The 12,885-nt window shown below is 36.0% G+C and overlaps 1 protein-coding gene across 1 annotated transcript in view; it reads right to left on the bottom strand.

Annotated features, from left to right (window-relative positions):
* Positions 1-12,885, bottom strand: part of Tis11 (Tis11 zinc finger protein) — a 129,315-nt gene that overhangs the window by 107,565 nt on the left and 8,865 nt on the right. The window contains exon 2 of the mRNA XM_073975428.1: positions 1,928-1,978. Coding sequence (XP_073831529.1) covers positions 1,928-1,978 — 51 coding nt within the window. The remainder of the gene's footprint in view (positions 1-1,927; positions 1,979-12,885) is intronic.

Below are 12,885 nucleotides of genomic sequence, written 5' to 3'. Positions count from 1 at the left end.
ATATTAAATTATTAATTATTTCAGGCAAAATAATTAATTTTCGGAAAATTAGATCCACAATTTATGGAAAAGTTTTGTGACCACCCTAAGTACCAAATTACAGCTAATTTACTGGGAAAATGTGGCTAAAATCCTCAACATACCGAAAATCGGACCGCTATAAGGGGCTTTACCAAATCATTAGTCGATATTAATCATTTATTTAGATTTAAAAATTAGCAAAAGAACGATTCACAGAAGTGCGGTTAGAAGCCGTCTTATTTAGTCAACGACCAGCAAAAAACCTTTCATATCGGCTAAAAGTGAAAAGGCCAGACTTGAATTCGCCAAAACCCATCTGAACTGGAGTGTCAAAAAATGGAGGACTGTGCTGTCTTCTGACGAATCGAAATTTAATTTAAAGGATTCAGATGGCATAAGGCGTGGACCAAATGGGCAACGATGGTCAGGAATTTCTTCTCGGGGTAAGGAATTGGACCAATTCATAGTAACGTATTAAAAGGCGAAGAGAAGAGATGCCACCTAGATGGAAATTCCAGGAAGATAACGAGCCAAAACGTGTACCGAAAGTGGTTAAGGAGTGATTCAAAAAAAAAATCGACAGAAGTTCTACATTCGCCTGCTCAATTCCCCGATATTAACTCTCGATTAGGATCTGTGGGAGATCGTTAACTTAAAAATCAACCGAATAGCACGTATTAGTTAGTTTATAGTGTATTCAACTGATGCCATGCTTTACCCCCGCCGAAAGTCCTTAAGGGGGCCGAAGTATTACTATAATCCCTAATAATGTGCTTTAGGCGTTATTTTTCGCTAATCCACAAAAAAAAAAAACATATTTTTTGGCACTTTATAACAAAAACTATAGCTCTAGTAACCCCAGACATCATTCCGAACCATACACTACAATTACCGTTCCATACTGGGTGTACAATTATCCTTGAATTACTTTTTAACCAGTTTGGATGAGTTATTAGGGTTAAAATCCTATTTAAAGGATGTGTTATGAGGAATTTTTAGGTCAACAAAACATGGTAATATGGTCATCAGCATGCCGACATAATGTAAAAAAATATTTTGCCGCTACCTATAAAATTTAGCTGGCCAGCTGGCTAATATGGACCATTTTTAGAAAAATGGGCTGTACTTCCCCCACATATGGAGAATCTCCGTACGTTTTGACATCACTCGATAGTGCCTATACCAATACCTTATATACTAAATTTATTTCATCAAAATCTTCACATTTTTAAATGTAATCGAGTAATCTATTATTATATTTGCCATCTAAAATGTTTTTCGAATTATAATATTTTTATTTAATTCAGAGCTCCTTAAGTTTGTGTTTTTTTTCTTTCAATAATGGAGATATAAGTAAATAAAAAGAAAATACCAAAAAATACAACCTTTGGTCTGTTCCAGATCTGCAAGAATTTTTACTATTTTTTTTCGATAACATAAAGGAAAAATTGTTTTCTTAAAAAAATATCATTTAAAAAAGTGTACTGAGGGGGTGCTTAAGTTTTGCCCGATACTGTATGAACGGACTTCTCCCAAGAAAAAGATTCCCAAAGACTACCGGGCAAACGGCAGGTATTTTGAATTTTTTGTGTACATTAATTCACGGAATATACTAAAATCCTCCTTCTCTATTTTTTACAAGAACCGCCATTTTGGTTTGGTGCTGCAGCGCATCTTGTGAAGTGTGTTGAGGAGAATTCCCCATAAAAGATTTTTTTTAAATAAAGTACATACTTTATGTGCGTTCTATAGTCCCAATGATGTTTACATTATTTAACAGCAATAAAGGATGTTGGTAAAGTACAATGAATGATATTTTTAGTAACTCCTCTACCCTCTTAAACTAGAAATCACTCCCCTCTCTCCATCCTACTTGCAGGGTGTTATGTTCGATCCTCCATCTTACTTGAATTTCCTCCGTTTGTTTGACCTTTGCTGTGTTGAGTTTACTACGCCGCTTTGTTTTTTCCTTGCTTCAAATCAAATCTTTTTCACTTCGTCTTCCCTCCTGGAATATGTTTTAGCATTCCTTTTGTACCTAACAAACCACATGGAGACTAAATAATATTATGCCCTCTTCTTAAAATACTGCTTTTTACTGATATTTGAGTTGAGTTGTTTTTGTTGGTTTTAGTTAAGGAAAATCACAAAAAGGAAACCAATGGCAACAATGACTGCTGACTACAAGAAAAGAATGACTTTAAGATGCACAATGTGGTAAACACGTGGTTGGAATTGTTAAATGCGTCGTCGAACAACGACGGCGGCGTTTAAAGTTTTTTTTTTTTTTTTTTTTGAGAGAGAGAGAAACAATGTGCCATCGCGTCATAAACTTGTACGTGTGGACGTGTGGCTGTGTGGTTAAATAAACCTTTACCAAAGTGTACAAACATTTCTTGTCTCATGCGTACATAGGTCGGGAATATTGACTATTAGAATCATTATTCAAACAACAAAAACCAAAACGGAACTCAGATTACAAAAAAAAACATATTAAAAAGAAAAGAATATATAAATGCATAAATACGACGCTTGATTGAGTTGAGTGGTGGCTTTATGCATTTCTGAACCCTGGACCTGGTATTAATTAAGCACATTCCAGAAAGGGGTTGACTTTTATACATTATGACTACCTATTTCACATTTGTTTTTTGTTCCAGTTCGTTGACACTTTCCGTTATCACAAAAATACACAAAGGTAAATAAGTTGGTTAGGTAGGTACGAGTATAGTAATATTTTATCAAAGTTCATAGTCCGGTCAAAATAGACATTGAAATAGCAAAAATTCCCACAAAGCTGAATTTTGGTGGAGAGCTAGGGTTTGCCGTTAGAAGCAACGTCCTAAAAGTCCCCATCGATCCCATGTGTGCAAAAAAAATTATTCGGGGTCAAAGGTCAAATTTTAAGGGTTTTTAGGTTTTCGGATTTATTTCTTGAAAGCGGTTGATCTAATCAAAAAGTGACTAAAGTAAATATTGTAGACAGAAAAATTATCTACAAGTTTGACCTTTATAATTTTTTTCCTAGAAGGAACCATTCTTGAGATATAGCTGTTCTAAAAAACACATGATTTTTATGCACTTATAAGGGAAATTTGCACATATTCAGACGAACCGGCTAAAATAAACGGAGTAATCGGGTCTGTCCCCAAAAAAAATATATTTTTTCTTGAAGAGCGAAATTATAGCTATCCTCTAAAAAAAATTTCAACAAAATCGGAGCGTGTTTAGTAGAGTTATTCAATGTTAGAGTCATTTTATGCAAAAATAGCCCATTTAACTCACATGTATAATCGAAAGCCCAACGGGAACGACCCCAACGAAAACTCTCCGATTTTTTTCAAGTTTTGTCCGAAGGTAGGATTTGTTGCGCTGATTACGGAAATGTATAATTTTCACCTATTGCGGATCCGGTTCGCCGGTTATTCGACCCGAAAGGCCAAATTTAAAAACCGGGTTAGACCCGGTTCTACTGAACCGATTACTGCAAAGTTGATATCGTTTGAAAGCTTACGGAAGTATCTAACACATAGTGTCGTTACTTTAACCGGATCGTCTCATAATGTACTTACGCGGCTAATTTTTTATTTGTCCTTTAGATCGCGATCTCACGAAAATGGTAAGTTTTTTTAAGAATCATAAAGACCACTCTTGTAGACAATTATTAAATCTACAAGTTTTACTTTAGCCGGCTTTTGCTAAGTCTTACCGTTTTTGAGAAAAATTAAAAAAACTGAATAATGCCTCCAAAAATGACCTTTGACCCCGAATAACTTGTTTTGCACACATGGGATCGATGGGGACTTTTAGGACGTTGCTTCTAATGGCTAACCCTAGCTCTCCACCGAAATTCAGCTTTGTGGGAATTTTTGCGATTTCCCCCTTATACGCATGTCTATTTTGACCGGACTATCAATGAAATAGTGAGATGTTTGTTTTTAAAAATATTAGGCATTCAATTTTCTATCAATAAATTCTGTCTTACCATCGAAGTTGATATCATAAACTAATACGCACCGATATTGCAAAAACATTTAAGAATTGTAGAATTTTCATTCGAAGAACAAAGACTGTCCGCTGCTACAATAATGTAAAAATAACAAATTCATTGAATCAAAATTTTCAAATTAAAAATGTATTTTTTGCCATTTTAGGTGAAGTTAGACTTCTTTGTGTTGATTTTTTTTTTTCAAAAGAGAACATAACTTGTAATATACAGTTAGTCAACTTAATCATTGCACAACCAAAATTATTACAAAATTTAAAATAAAACATCATTTTATTTCTATAAATAAATATAATTTTTAATATTTTACTTAACAGTATAATTCTTACAGATGTTTATTAATATAATAAAATAAAAAGTAGCTAAATTTCACTAAACATTTTCTTAAAATTAACAAAAATTTGAACAACTCATTATTTGCACTGTCAACTAAAGAATTGCAAAATTCACAACTTTTCAGTCTTTCACGGTCTTTTTCGAAAAGTTGGTTCTAATATTTCGTATACCCAACTTTGACAACAAAAACAGCTTGTAAACGTATCTGAATTTAATAAATAAGTTTCGGAACGTCATATTCCAATGGTATTTTTTGCCATTCTTCTTTATTGTATTTTATTTAGTCCCCCAGGTTAGTGGGCGGCCTATTCCCAACTTCTTCCTTCAGATATACCCATGAATTGTCTATGGGGTTAATATCTAGACCTTGGAACGGGGTGTGAATGACGTTGGTACAGTTGTATAACAACCAAGTACTACATAAATTAGATTTATGCTCAGGGGCGCTGTCTTGGTAGTACTTATATTGCAATTTGTTTGAATTTTCAGGGCCAACAGGCCTAAATTTCTTGACGCTTTTGGTTAAATCATGTTTTGAAACATCTAAATAAACTTCCTCTGTCATTATTTCCTCCAAAATCTGGATGTTACCAACGTCACTGCTTGGTATACAACCCCATACCATAAATGACAGTTTTCCGAACTTTACGGTATGTATTAAATTCTGGGTTTCCATTTCTGTAAGGGGTTTTCGCAACACTTTTTGAGACCCATCGTGATGGTACAACATAATTTTAGTGTCATCAGAAAATATAACGTCAATCCGCTACCAAAGATGGCATGAAAAGTTGTCTGTAATAAGTCTGAATAGTTTCTATATATTGTGATGTGGGAGGGCAATGGTTTTTACTCGTGATGAGTGCTTGTTATTATGTATCACTTTTCTGACTCTTCCATGTGACTCACTTACTCCAAAATCATTTTAATTAAAAAAGCAATTTTCTGGTGCTGCTTTGGGCTCTTTCGTCAATTTCTTTAATCATTCTCCTGTCAATTCGTTTGGTTACTATTTTGGGCCTGCCATGTAACGCCTTCAGTTTGAGTCGGGCTTCTTTCTCGGTACGGTATATGATGTTGTATACACTTCTCAGGCTTTTTCTTTCGGATTTACCATTATTACAATTGGAATAGACCAAATGTAGCATATTTTCCAAATCCGTTTACCTGACTTTCTCTTTTTTGGAATATACTGCCTATGTTACACACACAAAAATTTTTTTATTCTCAAAAATTATGGATCTACATGTCCACATACCATAAGTCATAAAAATCCTTAATTGGAAAAAATCGCGGGGAAAATCCCACGATTTAATTGCACATTCATTCATTTTGCAATTATTTAGTTGACACCACAAAAACCGGGTACCTTACCTTTTAGCCCGTTGTTTTTGTTATTTCCAACAGATGTCTGGATTGCACGATTGCAATACACGAAAATTCTCTAAAGACCGCAATTATAGTCCAATTGGTGAAAAAACTTTAACAATTCATTGTTAGAATCTGTGAAATATGCAGATTGGGGCTTTAACAAAATCCAATCCGACTTTTGTAGGATTCGTTTTTTAGCCACAACAATGAACAGTCCAAAAACTCAAAATAACCCTCCTGTCACCAACTCAAAATACACGAAAATTTACGAATTAAGTATTCGATTTGGCCGAAACATTGCACATTGTAAAACTTCTTATAAACGTACATCAAGTTCCAAGAGGTACTATATGTTTGAAAACATCTTCGGGTACCTTCCTCACAAAAGTTCAACATTTTTAACTTAAGTGCAGTTTAAGAGGGCTGTTCAATGATCTTTTGCAAATTTTTACCGAAATTACTTCTTGCGGTCCTGTTTATAGCGATACGACGACGTGTTGCCAGGCGCCATCGTGTTGCCAAGCGCATCGGCAAGAGTGCATCGATTAATTTAAATCTTTGTATGACACTTTGAAAAACTGGCTTAATGAATTCAATCGTGGTCGACGCTCCCTCAAAAACGAAGATCGTCAAAAAACGCCCGTTGTGCCAAAAACATCGATGCCGTGCGTAGTAAGATAGAGGCATCCGTGGACACTTCTTCCACCATGAACGTGAAAAAGATTTGTTCTCGTTGGATTCAACACAATTTGACAATCGTTACAAAAATGATCTGTCATTATAGGGAAGGACTCGTTACAAAGAAGTTCGTTATAGAGGTGTTCGACTGTGGTACCTGTTATAAATCATTTAATCGTAGTATTACTTTCTTACTAGGCGTTTACACACGGACAGTATTGGCAAAACAATAGCAAAGTTATAAACCATTTTCACCTATACATTCATACTTTTCTCTATGCGTATTTAAAAATTTGTAAATGTATTTGTGAAAAAGGTTTGTATTTTTGCTATTGTCTTGCCAATACTGGCATTTGTAAACGCAGGGTTACCAACTTCTTGTTCCAAAATATAACCTAAGGGCCAAACCTTTAGCTCTGCGTGTTGCGTGTGCGTTCAAAAATACGAAAACAAAATACATGTATTTCAAATTGAAATTTTTGTTTTGTTTTTGTATTTTTGAACGCACACGCAACACGCAGAGCTATAGGTTTGGCCCTAAAAATCAATACCGAAATAAACTAATTGACATTTTTTCTTACAGCACATCAGTTGTATTGAATTTGTTACGTGTGTCCGTCCTTCTCTTACTTTTATTATATACTGCAAGAATACAGAGTAGAGAGTAGTAGTAAAAAATCAGCATTTCTTTATGTGAACAAGACCAGGGGAAGAAAAAATAAAACAACAAATTACAAAATAAAAGTAAAAGGCGAAGCAGCAGCAAAAACCCGGTAACCACTAAATACAGGCAAAGAAAATCAAATGGCAGAAATCAAAAGTAGCAAAAGGAGGAAGACAAACAGGCAGACAGACACACCATGACAGACGAAGATTAAGCGCAAGCGAGCAATGAGATAAAACGCAAACAAGAAACCCTGATCAGGCAAACGATAGTGAATGGAATGGAAATGTATGCAACCAACCCAGTCAGCCAGCCAGTCAACCAGTCATCATTAGCTAATACTAGACTCCAAGACATAATACCAAACACCACCACACGTCGGGAGGAGGGAAATTCACGTTAAAGAAAAATGTGATGTCCTCCTTTTGAATAGACACAGAGAAATGGAAAAATTTCGTTACAGAGTTATGGAAAACTAATAACAACAATCCTCTCTTTCGGTGATTGCTTACGCGCCATTACACATTGCTCTTTGATTTTTGCTTCTTCTTTCTCACATTTTTAAATAAATGTTTAATTACCCGTATTCTTTACTATGACAATATCAACGAGGAGAGACGACGACATGCATGTTGAATTATCAAGGCTAGAGCACGAAGAGGAAGGGATAGGTCCACCGAGAAACATAATTATGAAATACAAACTTGCACACCAATTGAAAAATATGGTAATGTTTAGGGCAAGCAGCACGACAGTCTTGTAGTGTAGACTTTCAGGCAAGCGCATTGAAACCCATTCGAAAAAATTGACAGGAATAAAAAAATCCAATGCCCTTACAGACCACCACCATTTCTTATACATAGGCATCTTTCTTCGCTCGATCCAACACATGGAAACTAACAAACCAATTACTAATAAGCAGCCAGCAGCACATGTATTTGAGTCAGCCACTCAGGCAAAGAGCTCAGCGACAGCTAACAAAGCCAGTCGGACAGACAGGCAAACAGACGGCCAGTCAGGCAATTCAATAACAAAATAATGAATTGCGGAACAGGCATATAACAAAAAACAACAACAACATCTATAGTGAAATATTAACAGAACCAACTTATGTATGTCTGAGAGCACGAAGGAAGGCCAGTTATTTAAACATGAAATAATATGAGAGCAAAAGATTTGATTCGATTTTAGTATTTTAAGGGCCATAATTACAATACAACTACACAAATTTGAAAAATTGCAAACCAAAGATATAAAATATACTACTATGTGAATTTAATAAAATGAAATGAAATATTAAAAGTTAAGATCGATTGAAACACCTCCAAAACACAGAGTTGTTGAACGCTTTAACAGCATCTTCTGGCGACTAAAAATCGTTGACCGCGCATTTTTTTCTTGATGTGCGGCAATAAAAAGGTGTCATTGGATGCCAAGTCAAGGCTGTACAGCGGATGACCCATCAATTCCACGTTTTTGCCGGTAAAAAATGCACTGGTTTGAGCCGAAATGTCAGAGCTCATCGCATTGTCATGGTGCGCAATGATTCGTATTCTCTTGTTTGTTTTTCGAATTTCTCCTAAGTCTTCCGACAAACAAATTGTGGTGTACCACACTCAGAATTGACCGTCCTAGATCGCAACATGATCGGTTTTACCGAAGAAATATGCGAGCATTTGCTTCAAAGTGCGTCTTCCACGAACAACATCCGTTGGATTTGGTTCGTCTTTGAAGACCCACACGATTCGTCAACTGTGGCGATCTCATAAACGTCTTTTAAAGCATCGTGATCGTTTTTTGTTTTTTTTTTTTTTTTTTTTTTTTTTTAATTTTGTTTGCATCAATCGACACGAACCATTTTATTGAGAGATTGTCAAGTTGTGTGGGATCCAGAAAAAGAACAAACCTTTTTTAAGGCCAGATGTTCATGCAATATCGAATATCGTCACATGACGATCTTGCATTATCAGTTCACGCACGGCATCAATGTTTCCTGACACAACGGCCATTTTTGAGCAACCTTCACGTCCTTTGTCTTTGAGCGAACGTCGGTCACAACAGAATTCATTCAAATAGTTTTCACAGTGCTACGTTATACAAGGTGGCGCAAAAGTAATCTTCCGAAGTTTTTGGCTGTAATTTACAAAAAATGAAAAACTTTGATTTTTCTTGTGGATTATTTTTATTTGGTCTTTTAATTTTTTTTTTTTTACATCAAGTCGAGAATATGATATCAGATAAATGGCCGCCGCCACAGTTTATTGTCATTTGAGTCTTTTTATGGCATTTTACATCACTTTGGCCAAAACTTCCGGCGATAGGTCCTAACATTCTTGGCGGATATTGTCTTTAAGAGCTGAAAGAGTCTGAGGCTTGTTGACATAAACCCGCGACTTCAAAAAGCCCCACAAAAAGAAGTCTGGAGCGCCTCATCACTCATGATTATTTTTGATGAAAAATCATCTTCTTCTTGGTGGTGATTAAGGATGGATTGATCGTATGTTAGACGCGATTGGCGGCCAGCATTTAACAGCTGATGCACCGTCTGGACTTTGTACGGAAACATCTTCAATTATTGTACCAAAATTCGCTGTAAAGACCGTCAACTGGTACCCATTTGCGTGGCACGCCGTCTGGTCTATGTCGACGGCGCTTCCGTGACATCCTCGGCTACAGCAGCAATATTCTCTGCAGAACGGATACTCCGGGGTCTGCCATGCCTGGCAGCTTCTCGTGTTGTGCCAGTCTCTTCGAAGCGAGCGGCTAAACGTCTGTGACGAAATTCACGTTGTGCCAAAGTCAACGACCGATTATTGGTCAATTAAATAGTCACCAATATTCCGCGTTCTGGAGCGGTGTAGCGTAACATTGTTTACTACACAAATGTCAAAATAGAACTGACATTAGGGGCCAATCGCAAAAATTATAGCATTTTCTGATAGGAGGATTACTGTTGCGCCACCTTGTAGTAAAAGGGATTAAAAATTTTAAATTTTCCAATATTTTTGCCGATTTTTGTGTCCCTGTGTGTGTGTGTGCAGAAGGAAACAAAATAAACGGGCGGTATGACAACAACTAAAAGAGTACTCGGCAAGAGTAGAATATGCTCGATTTCAAGCGTATTTCACTCCCACTCGAAAACGATCAAAACATACACGCTCTTATTCGAGTGCCATAGCAGAATAGAGTATACTCGATTTGTTTTTCCTACTCGCAGGAGTACTGCCGCTCGAATTCGAACAAGCATTTTGGAGCTCTAGGTCATTGCTTACTCCTAATGTGACCTGGTACTTATTTTGTCCATATGGTAACCATCTTAGTGGGACAACACATTATATGATATCTTTCTTTGGTTTGGATGTTTTTAAACATGAGTTTGTTAAGAAGTTGTCATGGGATCGATCCACACAGTTTTTGTACGCGAAATATGTACGTTGGAAAATATAGAAGACCCAATCTTTGTAAATATTCGGGCGTGGGGACGCGCGCAATAAACTGGATGCTGAGTGTCGTGAGGGCTTTGATGGCATGTGGGCTCCTCCACGAACAATGCGTTCTCTGTGGGAGTTGGGAATGCTACTGTAACCGGACCTTTGTTGTGCCAGTATGGAACGTGTCCAATATTGCTGGAGCATGTTGGTTTAGGACTTTGTTGCCTCTGTAGCCATTTATGGTTTCGGAGACCGCCTGTCCGATGAAATGACGTCTTCGATGTCCTCACGATAGCAGCTGAAGTTCTTAGGGTTGCGTCTAAGTTGTAGATCTTCCATCACAATGTGATGGTTAGGGTGATTCGGCTGATAACATTATGTTGCCTTTATCCTGGTCACCACGTGAAAATGATCCTAATTTCAAATTAGGGTATACTGTAATTACATAATGTATATTGTGATTACATATTTGAAAGATGACATCTAATGATCGGTCCTGTTTTAGTTAGCATTTCTCATCAAAATACAAAGATCAGCCGTTTTATTTTATTCAAAAAAGATCTCTCGTTTGCATTTATTGCAAATTGTGGATTTTTCTATTTTAAGGCCAATTATACAAACGTTTGCAATTTTCATAAAAATATGGCAACCTTTGCATCGAGTACATACATATAATGTGTATATATATGTAGGTATAATTGGAAAAAACCCCACAAGTTGTCGAACAACAAGTGATCGAACGACTCAGCAATAATAAAGAATCAACAACGGCAACACCAATGATTATAACAATAGTTGTTGTCGTTGTTGACTTCATTATATTATTGTTTATTAATATTGTTATTATTTCACACAGAAAAAAATTAAATAATATAATGAAAAAAAAAAAACGTCACTGTCAGCACACATGGAGTAATTGTAGTTGTAGTAGCAGGCAGTTTGTAGCTAATCATTCCCTCGGTTTTTTATATTTTTTATATACAACATATAAGGATGTATGTGTACGGATCGCACACCACACTACAATATACAGTTGGTGTCATTTACAGGGTTCTGGTTCATGCTGCAAATCAAAATAGAATTTAACCAATACCGTCTGCTCTCCCACTATACCATTGCTATCGAAATCGAAACAAATGGGAATTTTATACAAACAACATAAAATTATTTTTTGAAAAAAAAATTGTTTTTTCAAAGTAAAAAATCTTTCTCGAAACAATTTTTCTTGTAAAGAAAAAACATTCATACACACGAAAAACATTTGCCGAACATTCGAATAATACCAGCAACTGGTAAGGAGGGCTGTTTCAGAACCTGCAAGAATCTACAAATTTTACTATGATAACATTTTTTTCCTTTAATAATTTCGAACAAAAAAATCATTTATTTCATACCTACCAAGTGTGCTATTTAAATTCGATCTTATAGCCGTTCGTGGTGTTCTTTTATTTCTGATTTGTCAATGACGGTTCCGCTCGCTACCTCAAACTTGTAGTTTCCGTTGGAAAATTATTGAGTTTTGTCCAACCTAGGCATCGAACCCAGACATTCAGCTATGCCGATCTCCGATTCCCATTTTGGACACATTCTATAAAACTTTGTAGCTGATCTTCTTTAACCATTTACTTTTATTTGTCACTTACTGTATAAATATGCATATTGTGTCTCATTCATATGCCTTGCATTGAATTTTTTTGCATTCACGTTGTGCTGAGTAGCCATAGAAAAGGAACAAGAGATGACAGAGAGAAACAAAGTTTTTTTGAGACAATGTTGCTGTTTACCATGGCAACAACAACAATAACAGAAAAGTCACACACGAATATTGGACTTGGATAGTTGGTCCGAGGAGTTTGAAAAGAAAAACAAATTTACTTGCAACAAGAAATCGCTCACAAACATATAGACAGACAGACATATGTGCATAACAACTGAAAATTTTGTTATCGCATAGACAGGAAATGGAATTTATATACATATTAAAGTTACATACATACACAATGAAAGAGATATAGGCTGCAGGAATACCACCAACCACATGCAATACATATGTAAATTGAAATAGTTTGTGTCCGTATGTGTGTTGGCTTGCGGTATGTAAATATGTAGCATTTGATTAATATGCAACAGAAGCTAAGCCCAAACCCTCCAAAAAATACTGTCCCCAAAACGGTTGTTAATCTCGATAAAGGAAAGGCAGTGTTCCAAAAAAAACAACAGCTCATAAGATATGATTGCCCTCTGTGTTGTCTTCCTTGGCCTCGATTTTTTGTGGATTTGTTTTCTTTTTTTCGTTTTAGTTGCCCATGAATGATGGCGTTGATCATCATCAACACCACCAACCATCAAAATCTTTTTTATTTGCATTTTAAGACAATGTT

The sequence above is a fragment of the Musca autumnalis genome, unplaced genomic scaffold (genome assembly GCF_047663935.1).
Source record: "Musca autumnalis isolate F117 unplaced genomic scaffold, ASM4766393v1 scaffold_3, whole genome shotgun sequence".
Lineage (NCBI taxonomy): Eukaryota > Metazoa > Arthropoda > Insecta > Diptera > Muscidae > Musca > Musca autumnalis.
The sequence above is the reverse complement of the archived record's forward strand: the minus strand, read 5'-3'. Positions and strand labels throughout refer to the sequence as shown.